Source organism: Squalius cephalus, assembly GCF_949319135.1.
Source record: "Squalius cephalus genome assembly, chromosome: 10".
Taxonomy (NCBI): domain Eukaryota; kingdom Metazoa; phylum Chordata; class Actinopteri; order Cypriniformes; family Leuciscidae; genus Squalius; species Squalius cephalus.
Window position 1 is genome coordinate 37,926,285 of NC_137131.1, and position 20,641 is coordinate 37,946,925.

Here is a 20,641-nt window from a genome sequence, read left to right on the forward strand (position 1 = left end):
TCGTGTTCTAATACTCATAGTTTAAAATATCAGTATTTACACATGTCTGAGTTTGCAGATGCTGACACCAACATTCACCTCCATCCTCCCCACCACCACCAGGATGGTCCCTTCCCATACCTGTGCCCCTGCCTTCGTCTTCAGGCAGGAAATGCAGATTCCGTTACCCTCGGATTGCGAGCTACGGATGGGGCCTACGCCAAAGAACTTTATAACACATTACTTGCTTGCTGGGCTGTCAATAAATGTATGCTTTGTTGCGTCATTTTGCCTCCCGAGTCTTTCTGGTAGAACTCGTGACAGTTCAGTGGTTGTGGCATTTAGATTTGTTTCTCAGTAGTTTCGTTCCTATGAAACATTTAACTCTGAATTCTGGTGCACAATCCCCACCTCCATTGGCCTGTACTGTACCAGACTCTCACAGTTATCTGGACTTATTCATCTTTAGTTTCACTCTCATGGACTTTTAGTTTTGTGTTCCTTTGTTTGATGATTGAAGTAGCATAATTTTTCTTCCTAGGTAGAACATGTCTACCTACATGCAAGAACACGAACAATGAATAATGACACACACAATCTTGATCTACCACCACGCCCTAAGTGCTAAAAACAAAACTGAAATAAATTATCTTGACCTTAAAGAATGCAGAGACTAACTTTTTTGCATCTTGCGTATAATGCTTTAAACCAGACCCTTGCTACATCCTTTCAAGTCTGATTTAGAATGATCATAATGAAAATAAATAAATAAATAAAATCTGTAAGTAAAAACTTCTCAGTGAAGCCAACGGGTTACTGCACCTCAGTTCGTGCAGCTCAATATTTTGTTTGCAGTGGTTGAAAAAGTATTGCATGTTACACATGAACAATTCAGAGAAAAATCAAATTGCTTTCAATTTGCCACTCATCCAGGTCGCTTCAGCCTTTGGATAGTGTAGAAAACCCAACATTACACCTTAACAACGTCATGCAGAAGTCACTGCACTTGCTAAACAGTGAACAAAGCCAAAAGGATAAAGAAAACAGTATATAGATGATCTGCGCATCCATTTAATCATAACTAAACCTTTGACATTCAAAACAAAAATGATGACATTTTCCTGTATTCTAGTTTAACAAACTAATCAATTGAGATTTTCAAAATTGAAATTTTCAAAATAATCAATTGATAGAGATATATATATCCCTGATTTCCATGTCTCTGATTCAGGAAAGTATTTTCTTTTTGCTTGTTTGTGTAACTAAAGGAACAACAATATGCAGTATTATAGCCTTGTCAAATTCCTTGAATGTAGAGGGCTAAAGTTTTTTTTTTGTTACAGACTAGTATTTCATTCTCTTTTTCTGCATTATTTCTGCTAATTTCCTGCAGGTGGTAGTGGGAGAGAATGAGGCAGAGATGGTTGGTCAAACAAATTTGACGACTTCTGTAAACTATAAGCACAGACTCAGCATGAAACACATAATTAAACACATTTTACAACCTCAAATGGAAAAGATGGAAAACTCTAGAAAATATGACGCGAGATCACCATCGTCAAGACCTGAATCAGCAGCCATGTTCTGAGAAGGTGGATGAAACAACTAGTAACATGGGGAATTGTTATATTTGAATCATGTTTGACCAAATATGACCAGTCTGAAAACATAAAAGTTTGTCCAAAAATAAACATGATGTGCTTATTCACCGCCTTTTGTATGGAAGCTTGTTTCCACCAAGAAATAAAAAAGGGTAACATCTCCCAATTCTGTTCTCGCGATTGCGAGTTTACAGCTCACAATTGACTTGCGACTTTTTTTTCTCAGAATTGTGAGACATAAACCCTCAATTGCAAGCTATAATATCATAATTGCAAGACATAAACTCGCAATTCTGACGTTATTCTTGCAATTGCGGAAAAATGTGAATTATGAGCGGACTTTATAATTTGTAATTGCAAGTTTATATCTCACAATTCTGTAAAAAAAAACAAAAAACAATCCGAATTGCAGGATATAAACCTACCTGCACCTGAGACAGAAAAATAAAGATTTGCGACTATTTCTGAGAGTTGCGAGTTTATATCTCACAATTCTGAGAAAAGAGATATAATCTCGCTTTGTGAGAAACATATGAAAATATATATTGTTATTCACTGATAATCTGAACTGAAATATGGATCCTGCTCGCGTTTTCATCCACACCTAAAAATTGTGCATTACGTTCAGTCAACAACGAATTTTGTACCTGGATGTGAACACAGGCTAGATACAAGCTTCAGCAAACAGGAATATAATGACTGAATAACAGCCTAAATTACAGTCTGGAATGATATGAGGTTGAGTAATAATCGCAGTATTTTATTTTTGAGTGAATGAAAGCATTATACTCCATATTAACTCCACATAATTAAGGATATCTGTGTAAAACCTTTTACATACAGTATTGTGATGATTTTGTAAAAAAAAAAAAAAACAACAACATGAAGACAATAGTTGTAACACCCTTCCTTGTGGGAAAAAAAAGCACACCCTCAGAAGTGAGGCAGATGAAAATCCATTGGCATAGGCTGAAACTGACCTCTTTGTCTTGTAGGGTACAGAGATCTGCTCCAGGAATGAATTGCATATAAAGGGCAAAGAAAGTGTACAAGCTTCAAGAAATCTCATTGATTGAAGATGATATTCCCACTTAAAAATAAGTTTTGGTTCAGCATCCCTGTGCCCATATAATCTTATTTTTCACAGGGTGGGTTCAGCACTTGGTCAGCACTGTCACATTGTCTTCGGTTTGGGTTCTGTGCCGTGATTCGGTGGGGCAGATTCTGCCATGGCACCTTAGTGGCCTTAGTGATGGTTTTGAAGACCAATGGGCTGTTCACAGGGTGTGTTACCTGAACACTCCCACATTGATGGATAAGGCCACCTCTGGTTTCCTGTTTTTAGTTGAGCCCGACTTCTTGGACCCAGAGTCTTGTGAACATTCTCCACTGGCGGTACGCCCCCTAGTGGACAACATAAAAATCAAACTGTCATTGAGACATCATACATTACTGTTCAAAAGTTTTTTTTAAAGAAGTCTCTTATGCTCACCAAGGCTGTATTTATTATAACAAAAATACAGTAAATTACAGTAAACAGCAATTTGGCGAAATATTATTACAATTTCAATATATTTTAAAATGTAATTTATCCCTGTGATTTTCAGAATCAATACTCCGGTCTTCAGTGTCACATGATCCTTCAGAAATCATTCTAATATGCCGATTTAGTGCTCAAGAAATATTTCTTGTTATATTTCTTCTGAATATTAGTGTGTCCAAATGTTATAGCATTCTTAATTCTACACATTTAATCAAAAACCAGCAAAGGGTTACAACCCAATATCTTGTAATCTTGGAGAGAGGCAATAAAAGCAAAACAAATAAATAATAATAATAAATAAATAAATTGCACCTTGTGTTGTGATTCTCCTCCCTGAGTCTCTGCTGACCAATCTCATCTTCCAGAGTAGTGAATTCTTTATTATTGTCTATTAGCAGATTCTACACACATGCAAATACAAACAAAACAAAAAAAGTGAGAGAGGCATTGCTGAAGACCCAAAGATAAAACTTATCTTTTACAAGTCTATCACACTATTTTTGGCAGCCAGTTTAATAATCTCAAAAGGGGCACATGCTGTATATGTATGTTCACTGATCAATGTTTGTATGTGAATAAAAACCTAAATTAAATCGATTCATCATTTCAAAAGTCTTGGATTAAACCGCTTGATTCATATGGATTTATTTTACAATCTCTTTACGAAAGTTTTGAAGCGTTGGGTGAATAGACTTTCAATGGACCTTCAACAGAAATCTCAGATTTCATTAAAAATATCTTCATTTGTGTTGTGTTGTGTTCCGAAGATGAACGAAAGTCTTCCGGGTTTGGAACAACATGAGAGTGAGAAACTGATGACAGAATATTACATTTTTGGCTGAACTATCCCTTAAAAATAAAAAGATTCTTTATTCAATTTACCTTGACACCTATAATATCTCCATCTTTCAGGTAGAAAGGAGCTGCCTGGAGACTCTCAGCTTTCCTCTTCTTCTTCTTTTTTGAGACCTGTTGAGTCTGGAATTATTCAGAACTGATTATTCAAGTATAATCTTAACTCTATAGCTCTTGCCTACAAATAGTCTATTCCCATTTTAACTCTCTCTTCTCACCCAGTTGGAAATGGGCATCCAGGTGTGTTTGTCAGGCAGGTGTTTAGCCAGGAGCAGGTTGTCAGGAGTGAGACCGTACTGGGAGGCCAGAGCAGCGTACAGGCCCTTAGGGGTGCTGTCCCTCCCAGCGTCCCACAAAAACTCCTCAGAGGGATAATATGCCTTCTCTCCTGGCACCCCCATATGAACCCTCAGCAATAAATCCTTTAGCCTGAACAGATCACGAGAAAATAATAATCAGTGTTTTTCAAACAGCATAAAAAAATCTTGTTTCTTTCTTCCATGGATTTCATCAATCGCTTCATTTGATTTGCTGTCAGAATGTCTCACCCCAAGTCTTCCTCTTTCATCAGCCTCTGAACACACACCTCCACCCCATTCCCCAGCTTCAGTTTCCTGCAGGGATAGGAGGACATTAATCCCAAATACAATAATAGTCCTTTTCCCACCAAAAGAGTGCTGGTGCCATATCTGGAACCGTTCAGTGTGTTCCCATCTGCATTTGGTGGAAAAGGGGCAACAGAGACCTCACACAAAAGAGCAGAGCGCATAAACAAAATCCTAATCTATCAACCTGAGGGTCTGCTGGTTTCCTCTGAGTATCCTGGCCGGTTTCTTGCACTCTAGCAACCACACACGCAGGAACGCAGGGCTGGGCACACACACATCCTGAAGTGCCGGCAGAGTCATCACCTACCGAAAACACATATATGGCTTTTCTCAAGGGATGCTGATACGACAGTACAGCATTTCACTTCCACTTTTTACAGTGTAGCCAAAAATATACACTTCTGTTAAAAAAAATTGGGGTGTATAAGATATTCTTGTGTTTTTGAGGAAAAAGTCTAATATACTCATCAAGCCCATTTATTACATCAAAAATACAGTGAATTTTATAACAATTCACAATTCTATTTGAATATATTTAAAATGTCATTTATTTCTGTAATGTAAAGCTGAATTTTGATCCTTCAGAAATCATTCTAATATGTCAATTTGCTGCTCAAGAAACATTTCTTAGTCTTATCAATGTTGAAAACAGTTGTGCTGCTTAATATTTTTGTGCTGCTTAATAGTTTTGTGTAAACTAATACATTTTTTTCATGATTCTTTAATGAATAGAAAAGTTCAAAAGAACAGCATTTAAAATAGATTTTTTTGCATCATTAAAAATATCTATTATGTAATGCATCCCTGCTGAATAAAATTTATTTTGTTAAAAAAATATTTATCATCAAAATAACATTTGAACGGTAGTGTACAGCATTTCCTTCTTCACTAACTTCTCTACCTTTTTTCTTTAATCATTTAATCTTTAAATGAGTGAAGGGTGTTTATAGCTCATAAAAGGTGAAGCATGTACATTTTTTCATTTTACAATATTTTCTCTTATCCCAGTTTAATATGCAGAATATTAAATAAGCTGTTTGAAGACTGCATTTTTTATTTAACAGTAAAGGGGTCTCCGAACTGACTAAAAGTATGTGAAATTGAGCCAAAAGTTAAGTGCTGCACAGGTTGGTTTTACTTCATGCATTTTTATATCAATGAACTTGTTTAATAAAAGATGAAGTATGTAAATGTAAATGAGTAGTGAGGCCAACCTGAGTCTTGAGGTCATCGAGTGAAGCCTCCTCTGATATCTCCACATAACCAATGAATCTCATCTCTGATCCAGACCACTCTGGAACACCAGGACACATAAACATAAGCAAGCAGAAACCAGAGCTATTCTCTCAAGCACTCATAATCTGACAGCCCACTGACAGAAACAACCTGAATCCCACTTGGTTTATAGAAAATTTGGTAAAAGTCGAACCTGTGTTGAGCGCCTCGATGCTCTGAGACTCTGCTGAGTGGTTCAGCACTGGAATGCTGGAGCTGTGGGTCATGTCCATGTACATCCTCACAGACAGCTTGAGGTAACCCTGACGTTGAGATTAGAGAAAATAGTTTGAAAAGTATTTATTTCCTTTTCATCTTACACAAGAAATCTTTCCAAACTGAAAACGCACCTTTGGAGGCAGCCGCCCCTCCACCAGCACCAGTGTGTCCCCATGAATGACCTTGGCCTCTTTCAGAGATGCATTCTAGGAGACGAGTAAACAGGGGTCAATATTTGAAATCATTGTAAACTGAGATAAATTGAGGATTAGTACTGATTTTTGGAGTTCCCACCTCATCCATAAGTGGCTCTCCAATCTCCTCACACCAGTCCACTCTCCTTAAGTGCCATGACTCACCTGGAGAAAGAGATGCTTGTGTCATTAATAAATCTGAGAAAGCCAGTCAAGTTAAATGTGAAATTAAATATCAAACATTTGAAGAGTTTTACCTTCAAGCCTCGCCATCTGCAACATTTCTTTAAGGCACTGGAATAAGAGGAACCAGCGATTTTAAAACACCTTATTTTTCACTTCACCAGTAGAATTTAATAAAAAAATAAAAAAATAAATAAATAAGTTCACCTCTTTGACAGTTAGAGACTCCTCTACAGTAATCTCCAGCTCCTGACCGACTAAAGGCGCGAGACCAACGCTAAAGTACAAGAACAACTGCATGGAGAAAACATATATTTTTCATTATAGAAGGTAAATTAAGAGGGGGAAAAAGTCACAAAGAGATGTTATTTTTTTACATTCACATGCCCAAATTGTATGGACGCACCTGTGTTGCTGTTGGCACTGGTCCAGGGCACAGGTAGAGTGAAGTCATCAGCCTGATCCCTGCATCCCGAACACTCAAATGCTCATGCACTAGAACACAGACAAGCCAATTCACCATGTAAACCTTTAGAGGGATCACATTGGCAATGATGCTGATGATCATTTTGAAAAGTACCTGGAGGTAAAAGTTTTCCACTTCGATCCATTTGCCTCAGACAGCACTCAACACCTAAACAAGGAATAAAAGTCAAGAGACACACTGATTCCAAACTACAAGATATATTGGCATTTGTAATTAATTGAATCAGTTGTTAAGTATTTTTTTCTTTTTGGCCGATACGTGTCGGGAGCTGGACTTTTTGATTTGATTTATTTGACAAAAATAGAAATACATTCATTCATCAAAGATAAAGTTAAAAGAGTTTTATTTGACAGCACTAACACCACCAGCCTCTGAGCACAGATGCACACGAGCTCCCATTATCCATCTTCATTTGTTAGTTTACTGTCTCTGTTTAACAGTTCTGTCAAATAAATGATACGACAGAATTTTGAAACATAGAAAGTAAAAGTTATATGGCTTTCTATTATTAGTAAAAAAGGCAAACATATAATACTTTCTCATATACTGTTTATTTTACAGGTTTACTTTTACAAATTATATGTAAAACCAATTCAAATTTACTGGCAGCAAGTGTTATTTACCATCTATATATTAAGTGGCATGGATGCATCCAAACTTGTATACTTTCTTGAATAGGTACATATTATGAATAAGTAATTACTTTGCGACAGCTAAAAACTGCCATCGCCATATTGTCATTATCACATGACCTACCAGTGAGAGTTTCACTGCCATTCACAAATCCTGTCCCGTGGCCTCATGGGATAGTAAAGTGTCCATAGTGCGCACACTTCAGAATCTCGCCTAAGTAGTTGGTCATCCGGGTACCTTTTTTTTTTTTTGCCTACTTTTTTTATTAGCACTGTGAATTCAGACACTCTACTCTTGTCACATACTGTTTTTCAAGTATGTGATTACGGATGTAGCCCATATCATATATCTGCTTTATATCAGCCAAAAAAACAAAACAAAAAAAACATATCAGTTGATACAAAATGTTGGCGAACAAAACGCTCTTTCCTGACAAACAAGTTCTACTTTCTACTCCTCTATTTTAAAATAGCACTATGCTGAAAAGTTGTTTTTCCCAGGCAGCACTTGATATAGTATAGTAAAATAAACAGAAAACTAAAGCTATGAGAAGGCTATGGGATGTTACTGAGTATTTTTGAGTCTTTTCCCTTATCATTGAAAATGATTAATTATTACTATTATTGGGGCTTATTATTAAGTGTTCTTACCACTGAGCTCATCCTGTAGGCGAAGTTCCTCAAGAGCTTTTTCCTTCACCTCTGCCAGCAGCTGCAAGAGTCACACACACCAAATCAGCACAAGTGTACAACATTCTGTGGATTGTTAACTACAATCAAATATAAATATTGAATGATAAACTTAAAAATTATAAATGTTGCCTTAGCAGCTAACTGAAATAAAATAAGTTGAAGTACTAAAATTACTGAAATTGAAATTAAAACAAATTAAAGCCCAAACAGAAAAAAATACAAATTACAAAAGCGTATAACAAAATGACTAGGTAACACTTTATTTCGATGGTCCACTTTAGACATTCTACTAACTAATAAGTAACTTCGCAACATGTCAACTAACTCTCATTAGAGTATTAATAGACTGTCAGCTTAATTTCTGCCAAAACTTTATTTTGATACTCCTCCAACATACATTCCACTGACGATAAGTAACTTTGCAACTACATGTCAAATTATTCTACTAACCTGAACCCTAACACCTAACTCTAACTTAACAGTCTACTAACAGTTCACTAGAGTCGACTAATACTCTAATGAGAGTTAGTTGACATGCAGTTGCAAAGTTACTTGTTGGGGAAAGAACTGGGCAACCTACTCCAGAAAAAACATTGCCAAGAAAATTCATGGACAGTCTCTCGTGTATGGCGAGACATGGCCCATAGAATCACCAAAAGTCGGATAAGACTGAAATGGTAATAGATAGATAGACAACAGTGTGTATTTGTGTGTATACATGCACATTTTCATCCTCACCATGTTCCCTGAAGCTGAGACTTTACTCTTTTTCTTCCCCTGCTCCTCCTCCTCCTCTTCCTCCTTCATTCCACTCAGTGGGTAAAACTCCACCTGCAGCCACCGACAGTCTGAGGGCGTTGTCACGGTAACCATGTCACCATTGAGGCTGAAGATACTGTGGAAAATCATGGTTCCTATTATATCAATGTATATATATATTCTCTTCTCTAGTATCTGTGATGGGAAATGTTAAATGTTACTTCCTTTTTTGAAAGATGTTTATTTAATTGAAAAATAATTGTTCGTTCATTGTTCATTTTCGAAACACAAATAAAGATATTTTTTAAAGTGCCACTATTATGCTTTTCGAATATTACCTTTCATGTAGTGTGTAATATAGCCGTTTGTGAAAATAAAAGGTCTGTGAAGTTTTAAAGATAAAAGTGCGCGAGAAATAAGTTATTGTCTCCTAAACGAAAGAATCGATTTGCCAAAAGTCGTCAGTAATTACAGTCACACTTCCGTAACATATCTACTGTATGTAAAGCCGACGCCATCGTTACTTTTCGTATCAATCAAGTGTGCCGCACAAGTCCTGAAAAGTGGAGCCAAAACGTTTTGATCGCCCCCAGGTGGCTGGTCCCAGTATAGGTCATAAACCCCACCCTCTCCATGTAATCTAAAGGTACGCGAGACAAACTAAATCAAATTACACTTCAAACGAATTGGAGCTTTAACTTTAATTTCTACATTTTCATTACTGTTTATTTCACACCAACATAAAGAGTTTTTCTGCAGTGATCTATACTAAAGGATTCACTACTGCGCAGACTCAGGTCCCGAATCAGCACAAGATGTCAGCGCCATATTGGGACATTGGCGGCTTCACTTTTCTACAATGAAAGAGAGTGAAGGTCTGTCGTACATCTTTTTTTACAGTCTATGGTATCATTGTGTATACGAGTGCTGGGGAAACCTCTAGAGCTGAAATTCAGATATGGTATAAGGCATTTAATTTCTGACATGCGCTGTAAGCGGTAGACCAATCACAACAGATTGGGCCATCTGACCAATCAGAGCAGGTTAGGCTCTTGGATAGGAGGGGTTTTGAGAGACTTAATCCTTTATTGAGCCGTTTCAGACACTGTGAGAAAAGAGGTGATGTGCTATGTATATTATGAGAAAATTAAAGTTTTTTTGACCTTGCATGCATGTAAACCTATTGTAGGAGACCTTCAAAACAAAATTAGAAACATTTCAAATGGCATAATAGGGGCACTTTAATGAAACCAGAGATATTTCTGTCCATCATTTGAAAGTCCAAGCAACCAAAACGTTTACACACTTCAAAAAGTTCATAAAGACATTGTAAAATAAATCCATATGAATCAAGCGGTTTCAGTGGAGGAACAGAAATCTCTCAGGTTTCATTAAAATTATCTACATTTGTGTTGAAGTGTAGATGAACAAAAGTCTTACGGGTTTAGTGAGCAACTAATGACAGAATTAAAATTTTTGGGTGAACTAACCCTTGAACTTAAATAGCAAAATTTATATTAAACACCTTTTAGCTGTGTTAAAGGGGACATATCATGCTAAATCCACTTTTTTAGCCCTTAAATGCATTTTGTTGTATATTTGGAGTGTTTAGAAGTACAGAAAAGTTGAAATTATTCTCTTCAGGTGCTTCGTTGATATCTTTATATTCTGTTTTGGCCTTATTTTTCAACCTGTTCCGATTTTTCTGTTATCTATGACGTTTTGTGAACTATTACATCACAGTATTTGCAGCGGAACTGCCAAATAAGGACATTGACTTCCGGCCCAACACTTCGAGCAATCCGGCATTTTTATTTCTCGCTGCAATTTTGTAGTCCAAGCTAAAAGATGCAGAAGTTACGAGAGGGTAAGTTAAAATGTTCGGTTGTTGGATGTAGTAACCCACACGCTTCATTACACCGTCTAATGTAGATGAACTGCCGCGCTTGTGACAGGGCCATAGACTGTGGACAGGGCGCATGTTTAACTGAAAGAACGAGCAGAGAGAGAGAGAGCCGGTCGCGCGCACGCACTCTCTCTCTCTTCGGAGCCAGGCGAAAGTGTAAACAAGACACCGTCTCCAAACTAGACGCTGTCTTGCTCTCTCTCCCTCGCACATATTAATCAAAATAAATCGACACGGTGGTAAAAGGTCGGAAGACCAAAGTTTCATGTGTAAATACAGTAACACACCATTGCGATACATCCATATGAAGACGTTGTTCTGCAGGTTCATTTTCATCTCGCTCCGGCTCCGACTCTGGCTCGAACATGTAAGGCTGGCTGGACAAGTCTTCCGTTGTTGACATTTTGTTAATAACGTGTGAATAAAAAGTTTCTGTGCCGCTAGATAATCGTATCTCTGCTATCAAACTACAAAAATGGCCGAACGGGGTGGAGTTGAACCTCTGCAAACTGGAGAGGGGGCGGGGTATGACGTGTCTCAATTGTATTTAAAGAGACCGCACCAAAATGAGTTGCTCTCAGACGCACATCAGAAAAGGGGTAGAAAAGGGGCCTGTGGAGCTATAATAATGAGGAATTCAGACCCAAGCATTGCAGTTCCGCTTTATATAGACTACAAATGTATGATTTATATGTTAAAAGGAACGATTTAAAAGCATGATATGTCTCCTTTAAAAAAAAACACAGCTAAAAGTTGCCTTCTTTACCTGCTGTCTAGTTCCTCTGGCTGAAGCAGCAGTACGGCGTCGCCGTCCTTCAGAGAGAGCTCTCTCAGTGTCCTCTGCATGTCCTGAGGTGGAAAAACCCTCCAGCCACTGGCCCCGCCCCCACTGGCCCCTGGACGGCTCTGCTCCTGGCACAAAAAGGCCTCTTGGGGCCCTAGAGCCTCAAGGACTTTACCTAGAGTGGCCCCACCAGCAAAGCCCTTCATGGAACGCACCAGACCAGATCCATCAGTGTCTCCGACCCCTGACTCATCCCCACATCCCAGCTCCTCTGCAGAGGGACGCAACACAGTCAACAAAACAGGCTCCCATTCAATGCCAGTTTGTACCGCCACACCACTGACCTGAAAAAATAGAGAGAGAGAGAAAAGGAAAGGAAAACGTCAATTTGGCTCTAATGTTTTGAAATTGCAATCCACATATCTCTTTTCCACCAACTGAGCGCCAATGCCCGATCTGACCCTTTACATGAGTTTACACAGAAGAAATGGCTGTTCTAGACTGGAAAAATTGTCAAAATGTGCTAAATTAAATGACTTTGGATGTTTGTATGTAATCAAAACTAGAAGTAAGATTTGTAAACTTAGATCGTGAGGCACCATGATTGTTTGAGGGTAGGTTGTGTAGGATCATTGTCAGTATATATCTCTCAAATCAGTGGAAACATGGGCCAGCTCTGAAAGGTTCACAGATCCCTCAAATGAGCACAAATAGAGCACAGACTCAATATTTTGGTAGAAACTTTGGTAGAAAAGGGATATCATCAATTTCATAACAAATCCATATGGGATAGTAGTATTGTTAAAGTATTAGTTGCCCACCTCTCTTCCATTCCACACAAAGAGATCAGAGCCATTACACACTCCTGCACTATAAAGCGACATCTGGTCATCTGAAACAACACAAGAGACATAAATGATCATCCAGAATAACTAATGTATACTACTGTAATAATACAGTAAAAACAGAAATACTGTGAAATATTATTACAGTTTAAAATGGTGGTGTGGCGCAATGGATAAGACACATGCCTTTGGTGTGAGAGACCCGGGTTCAAATCCACTGTGAGACACCAATGTGTCCCTGAGCAAGACACTTAACCCCTAGTTGCTCCAGAGGCGTGCGACCTCTGACATATATAGCAATTGTAAGTCGCTTTGGATAAAAGCGTCAGCTAAATGAATAAATGTAAATGTAAATGTAAATGTGTTTTATATTTTGATATATTTTAAAATGTGATGTACTCCTGTGACGTCAAAGCTGGAATTTCAGCATTATTACTCCAGTCTTCAGTGTCACACGATCCTTCAGAAATCATTCTAATATGCTGATTTGGTGCTCAAGACAAGGCTGTCTGAAAGTGTCTGAAAGGGCTTTACAAAACGTGTTAGTGCAAATGTAAGTACACTGTAACTGTATTCACCTGTCAGAGTATCATACAAATGTAACCCAGCTGGCACATTCTTAGCCAATGTCAATGCCATGTCTCCTTCCCAAAGATCCTGCATCTAAAAAACAAAGTCAAAGGTCTGTCAGATCTAATCTAATGGGGCATTCATTTACATTAAAATTGTTTTCGCTCATGTCAACAAAAATGATCAGCTAACATTGAAAATGATTGACTTCTGGTCGCCTTGTCACTGAAAAATCCCTGAACAAAAACACAGCTATGGAGTAGTAGTAACGGGATCAGTGGTTGTCACCTGGTAGATGGCCAAACGCAGGTCTCCCACAGTCTTTCTGCGGTCGAAGGTGACTGTGATGATGGAGTCTTCTCCCGGGGCTGTGGGGTGTAGGGCTCCATTTTGGCAGTGATAATAAGGGGCCAAATGCAGCCTCACTTCAATGCTATTGCTGCTGGCATCAAACTCAGCTCTACAAGGCACATATGACATGAACATTGCATAAAACACCCCATGCCAAGTGTGTAAGAGACTATGAGTGTATAAGTCACCTCCTCTGCTGAACTCTTGCATTCTCTTCTTGTACCATCTCCACCAGGTGAGGAGGCACTTTGTACGCAGGGTTTCCTATGGCTGTTTAAAAAGATACAAAAAAGCCTTTCTATAACCATGTTTCAGTATTTACCAGTGAAACAAATAGATGTTCACTACATATGCACACACAGGGTCAAAAATTAACACTTTCCAAACAAGTTAAGATTGGCTTTTGTTTCATGTGTGTTATACAAAATGGCCATCCGGCAGGTTTGACCCTGCGCACATACACACAGCATACCCTCTGGAGGTCTTTTCATAGTTGTCTTCCTGTAAAAGAGCATGTAGGCACTCTCTTTTCCCTGAAACTGCTTCTCAATGTCCTTCAACGTAATGGATGAGACAGTGGAGTCATTCAGGTCAAACCAATGACATCCGTCAGGGTCTTCTGTGTCTCCTGCGGTTTCTGGCTTTATGTTCTCTGGGCTGCTTTTGGCTGAAGTTGAACTGACTGGTTCTGTTGGACTGGGTTCTGTGGCCGCAGGAACAGCATTTTTCAGAGCTACACGGGTTCCATTGGAGACCAGCATAAAGACTTCAGGATGGTTCTGAAGAAACTGGAGGAAGACAAATGGTCATATGACTTTTTCAAATCTCAATATAGTTATATTGATCAAAATAACCTTAAAGAATTGACTGAAGATACACCTCTCCCATGAGCATGAAAACTAATCCATAACCAACCATAAATAAAGGCACAGCTTAATACCATTAAAATCTAGTTTCCTAAAGTTATTTTAGCATTTGAACTACAAAAGTTAAATTATATATTGCAGCACTGCTATTATTGTTGGCCAGTATGATAAAATGCAATAATAACACACTACTGTTAAAAAATTCTGGATCAGTAAGATTTTATTTTTTGTAAGAAGTCTCTTATGCACACCAAGCCTGCATTTATTTGATAAAAAAAATAGTACATTTGTGAAATATTAAAACAAATAGAAATGAACTGTTTTCCATTTTAATATATATTAAAATGTTATTTATTTCAGAAAAAAACCCTGAACTTTCAGCAGTGTCAATCATTCTAATATGCTGATTTGGTGCTCAAGAGACTTTTATTATTATCAATGTTCAAAACAGTTGTGCTGCTTACATTTTTTGTGCAAACCGTGATACTTTTTTTTCAGGATTTGATGAATAGAAGGTTCAAAATAACAGAATTTATATGATTATTTTCCAGATCAATTTTAGGTGATCTGGAAATGTCATTACTGTCACTTTTGATCAATTTAATGCATTCTTGTTGAATAAAAGTTTTAATTTAAATAATAAACAAACCTTGTTATAGTGTAATTATACATTTAAGTACTGAGTAATATTAATTAACTACATGTACTTATAGGGTTAGGTTGCATGTAATTATGCATAATTTATAGTTATTAATATAGTAACTACATGTAACAAGGACACTGTAAAAATAAAAATAAAGTGTTACCAAAAATCTTACTGCCCTGCAAATGTTAGAGTATTAGTGTATCTGTGTCTCTATAGTGTGAAGTATATACTTTGGAACCCTAACCTTGCTGATGGTGCCATACTGTTTTTTATATTTTTTGCTCCATGGCGTGCCGGTTTTATTCATCAGCTTTTGGCCCAGCTGGTCTACGAGCACACATTTTGACTCCTCCTGAGAAAAAAACAAGTGAAAATCAGTATGTGAAAATTTTGTTTGCCCACAAAATTGAAGAAATATTGATTACAGCTGTTGTGCCTTTCAAAACTCTGTTCCCTTTATTGAGTTGTGAAGTGAATGAAAAGGCATTTCAAAAGAGGGAATTTCATTATACTATACTATTTCATTATTCATTATACTATAAATCACAAAAGTGCTAATAATATTTCAAACATCTACTTACTGCCTTGCACAGCTGTAGAGCTGTATGGTGTAATAGCATACCTGAGCCAGAATGCCAGTAAGAACAGAAAGTGGATCCTCAGTCTCTACACAGTTCTCACTCTCCTTCTTTCTTTCTCCAACTTTGGCCTCTTGTCTTTGGGTCTTGGCCTTTATTTTTACCTCTTCCTCCTGATGGACGTTGGGGGGGTGTCACAGACAATAGATTTCTTGTTACTTTTGGATTGGACTGCTTAATATTGAACCATACATACAGACAGCAATAAAAAACTAAAGACTGACCGGTGCCTCCCAGTGGCCAAGATGATCGATGTCTTTGATGTAGACATGATAATGTCCTCCATAACAGCCTCCTTTATGTATGATGACAGAGAAGAGCTCATACGCATACTCGGAGTCTGGCCAATTGTTCTGTCAGAAACACAGAAAATGTTCATCCTCTGCTTTAAAGTCGTGGTCATTTTAGTTCTGCATCTAGAGTTCTGCTTCTAGTTAACTAGCTGTTTCTAGCTAAAAATGTGTCTATGCTTAATGAGTCTGGGATAACAATATAAATGTTCTCAGCAGATGCTAACAGGAACTCTGCAGTGCATTTTACATTACATGACCTTACGGTTCAGCATAGAATCTCCACAAATAACAGACTTATTTACTTGGCTGGAGAGTTTGGAATATGTATTTGTGTACGATTCAGCTCTAGTACCTGCTCACAAAACGCTCTGAGGTTGAATTCAAGAGGAAAAGTGTAGCTCCCGGTCTCTTTGTAGCGCTCACACTTGGCAAAGTCAAAGTTGAACCTCAACAAAGAAATGGTCAGGAATGGAGGAAGTTTTCTCAGTTTAGCAGACTAAAGACAAAAGACAAAATTAAGCAGGTTTATAATTGACTAACTCATCTGAAGTGCCATTTTCACATGTTAAAGGGATAGTTCATCCAAAAATAAAAATTCTGTCATCACTTAATCATCCTCAAGTTGTTCCAAACCTGTATGAATTTCTTTCTTCTGTTGAACACAAAAGAAGATATTTTAAAGAATGCCAGTAACTAAACAGTTGATGGGCCAGTATTTTTTTCCTACTATGGAAGTCAAAGGGGTCCATCAACTGTTTAGTTACCGACATTCTTTAAAATATCTTCTTTTGTGTTCAACAGAAGAAAGAAATTCATACAGGTTTGGAACAACTTGAAGGTAAGAAACAGAAACAGAATTTTCATTTTTGGGTGAACCATCCCTTTAATCCACTAACTAATGTTAACAAATGAGACCTTATTGTAAAGCGTTACCAAAATGGAAGACAGCTATTTAAATTGTAATAATATTTCACAATATTACTGTTTTACTGTATTTTTTATCAAATAAATTCAGCGTTGGTGAGCATAAGAAACAACCTTAAACTTTTGAATGGTAGTGTATGAAAAATTATGATGTCATGACCCCTTTAAATAAATATCTAACTGCTGATTTGGGGATTTTGAATAAATCTCCATTGTTGTATAAGGCCTTAGGAAGATAAATGACCAAACGAACAGTATTGACTGACCTTAGCGGCCCGAACCAGCTGGTCACATCTGCTGCAGCGGTAGAGATTATTCCCCTCAAACATCTCCTCCTCTACAAACATGTTCCACAGCGCCTCCTCTAGTCCACTCACACCCCGCACTGACACGGTCAGGTCCAGAAAGTCCTCCTGAGAGAACAGAATTTTTGCATTTATTGCTCAAAAACACAGTACAATTGTGAAATTGTATTACAATTCAAAATAACTGTTTTCTATATGAATATATTTTAAATAGCAATTTATTCCGGTGATGCAAAGCTGATTTTTCAGCATTATTACTTCAGTGTCACATGATCCTTCAGAAATCATTCTAATATGCTGATTTTTGTGCAAAAGAAACATTTCTTATTATTATCAATGATGTAAACAGATTTGCTGTTATCTGCCATTATACAGTCTTTCTTTAATAAATGCTTTTCTTTTGAACTTTCCGTTTGAAATATAAATCTTTTGTAACATTATATGTCTTTACTGTCACTTTTGGTCAATTGAATGCATCCTTGCTTGATTACTGACCCCAAACTTTTGGCCGGTACTGTATCATAAATATTAAATATGCACTGTTTTTTGTGCTGCTTATATTTAAAGCGGTTACAAACTGGACTGCTAGAAGAAAAATTAAGTCACACATGATCCATTCTGACCTGTCTCTCACTAATATTGCCGCATTCCTTGCAGGTGATCTGGTTGACAAGCGTCCCATGGTACAGCCGGTGTATGAGACTGCTGCCTGAAGTGCCCACTAAAGAGCTCTCCAGAGCACTGAACAGGATCCGGTTCAGCTCCTGCACATCCTGCTGGCCCATTTCCTGAAGACAAAATCAAAGCATAAGATGAAAGATTTTAACAAACTGCCAGATCATTTCAGTTTAGCTTTAACCATTCTTTAACCAGTCTTAAAGTGATAGTTCACCCAAAAATTTAAATTCTGTCATCACTTACTCACTCACTCTCAAGTTTTTCCAAACCTGTATGAGTTTCTTTCTTCTGTTGAACACAAAAAGAAGATATTTTGAAGAATGTTTGTAACCAGACGGTTGATGGACCCCATTGACTTCCATAGGATTTATTTTTCCTACTATGGACATCAATGGTTACTGTGTGAACTGTCTGGCTGCCAACATTCTTCAAAATATCTTCTTTTGAGTTCAACAGAAGAAAAACTCATACAGGTTTTTTTGGTAAACTATCTCTTTAAGGATCTGGGCTTCAGCACAAAGATAATGGGGTTAATTATGAAAAAAAATTAAGCAAGATCATTTAGCAGCACAATTTAGATGCTGTGACCCCTGTGACCCTGGGGTACCACTTAAACCCAGATTACTACAAAGTGACTGTTTTTGCAATTAGTCACTGTTACATGAAAAGTACCTGCTAAATACAAAGTAAGTACAGATCATAAAGTCTTTGTACCTCATTGTTCGTCCAGCCAAAACTGTCCGTCAGGTCTGTCGTGGAGGCTGTTAGCTCATCCACCAGCAACAGATGAGAAAACAGTCTCTGTAGCTCCAGAGGAATCACACGGACCTGAGAACACACAGAACAGGAAACATCTATCCATCTGATCCTCTGAAACACGTACAGTATAAAGCTTCCATTCATCTCCCTCACACACTTTTATACACACCTTTGCTTCCGGTTTGGCCTTGTCAGCAAGACACCCTAATTCATCCGGTCCGAGATGGAACAGCTCCTCTGTGAGAGATCATTTTAATTTACAACACATCATACAAAATATATTCATCCCAAAATACTGTCGTTCTCATGCTGTTCTAATCCCATATGACTTTGTTTTTACACAGAACACAAAAGCAGATTTTTTTTTCTTTTTAAGAAAATCTTGGCCACTCTATCTATAAAAAGTGAATAAGGACTTGGTTGTTAAGCTTCAAACTGGCAGAAAAAGCACTATAAAAGAATAGAAAAATGGTTCATATGACTCTTGCACTAGGTCTTCTGGATCCATATGATATAATATCTTTGTGGGCCAAACAGGAACAAATTTAAGGCTTCATTCACTGAAAATCTTTATTATCCAATGTTATTTATAGTTATCCAATGCGAACAGTTGAACAAGAGTACCGATTATAATCTGATTCATGAACAAATCTTTGGCCCTGTCCCAAATGGCACACTTCATGTGCACTTGTGGTCTTGAGATAATGTGTCCTGGGATCTTTTGACTTTGGTTTATTTACACTGCCAGTGATTTTTTGGTATCGGTGTGTGTGCATTCACACACATCCTATAAAGATCCCGTAAAGACAAATAACATCAGGATATGATTAACACAAACTTTCTTCTTTGAAGAAAGAACAGACATTTAGGAGTTTATTTTAAAATGAGAAATAAAGCTCAGTAAACATTTGCATTTTTGCATCGGGTAATCAAAAGTTCTACACAAACTTGTGGTCTTCACACCCACTTGAACACTTGGGCCATTTACAGGAAACATGTCAAACGTTTCATGTCAAGTGGTCAAGTGCAAAGACCGCAAGTGTGGGCATTTGGACGGTCATCACTAATTTAATAGTATAGAGTGGCCAGAATTCTCTTCAGAAGTAGGTCAAATATATAATGACAGTATACTGATTTTAGGCCATTTATTCTTTTTTAACAGTAATGTCTTTTTCAACCTTTCATCTTACCCCTAAACTCTGGTGTGAAGAGTAGAGTCTGTATCAGAGAGTTGAGGTAACAGGTGCCACCCTGATTCTTGATCCCGCAGAGCTTGACTTTCCCTCTGGGTGGAGGAGGCTCAGACTCTCTCCCCTTCACACCTGTGCCAGGTGTAGAGGAAAAACCATCCCCGTCCTCCTCAAACAGATCTCCAAACATGACCGCAGCTGCCTTGTAAAGCTTAGTATCGGTAAACCTCCTGCTCTTTAGAGAACCGAGTTTCGATTACCGTGAATAGAAAGTGTTTCACCTATTGCTATCTCATCTTGGTCTTCCCAAGCTCTCGATTAACGATCAATGGGCTCACCCTGGAATAAGATGACTTCACAGGACTAAACATCGCTTTTATAAACCAACCGAGGAACTAAATGCTCGTTTTGCCCTGTTTAAGCTCCTCTGGATGAATCACAGGTGTCGTGAGTAAATCTCAGCCCTTAAAACGGAAAATGGAAATCTGAGAGGTGACTGCACTGCTTCCATATTTCACCATTGGGATTTAAAATAACAATTATTTCTCGTTGACAGCCGCTGTACTCGTTTCGTGTTAACGCATTAACTAAATAATATTTTAAACGCGACCGTTTCGTTCGAATCGATATGTTTCTTAGTAGTAATAATGGTAAAAAATGAAATCTGAGTAGAAGACATTAATGTTTCTAGGGCGCAGCCATGTTTGCTTGATGACACGTCTAGCCGCTATGCATTGTGGTACTTGTAGTTCTGTAACGGTTTTCCTTTGTGCAAGTAATCTTGTTTGACTTTGAACTACATCCGGCTTTTCCTTGGCTTGACGGGTTCTGTAGTTTTATATATAGGCCTATAAGCTA

At 37.8% G+C, this 20,641-nt stretch overlaps 1 protein-coding gene across 1 annotated transcript; it reads right to left on the reverse strand.

Moving 5' to 3' along the window:
* Positions 1 to 2,319: 2,319 nt before the first annotated feature.
* Positions 2,320 to 20,524, reverse strand: usp40 (ubiquitin specific peptidase 40). Its single transcript, XM_079882681.1, has 31 exons — positions 19,784 to 20,524; positions 18,763 to 18,830; positions 18,549 to 18,662; positions 17,780 to 17,944; positions 17,118 to 17,264; positions 16,280 to 16,423; positions 15,859 to 15,987; positions 15,619 to 15,747; positions 15,241 to 15,348; positions 13,957 to 14,272; positions 13,673 to 13,754; positions 13,422 to 13,593; positions 13,142 to 13,226; positions 12,540 to 12,610; positions 11,701 to 12,062; positions 9,008 to 9,164; positions 8,228 to 8,288; positions 7,038 to 7,091; positions 6,864 to 6,952; positions 6,665 to 6,751; positions 6,532 to 6,568; positions 6,375 to 6,439; positions 6,212 to 6,286; positions 6,016 to 6,124; positions 5,801 to 5,880; positions 4,771 to 4,889; positions 4,527 to 4,592; positions 4,197 to 4,407; positions 4,006 to 4,101; positions 3,436 to 3,524; positions 2,320 to 2,984 (listed from the first exon to the last, which is right to left on the reverse strand). The coding sequence occupies exons 1-31, from the start codon at positions 19,971 to 19,973 to the stop codon at positions 2,870 to 2,872; spliced, it is 3,792 nt and encodes a 1,263-aa protein (XP_079738807.1). The 5' UTR covers positions 19,974 to 20,524; the 3' UTR covers positions 2,320 to 2,869.
* Positions 20,525 to 20,641: the final 117 nt, after the last annotated feature.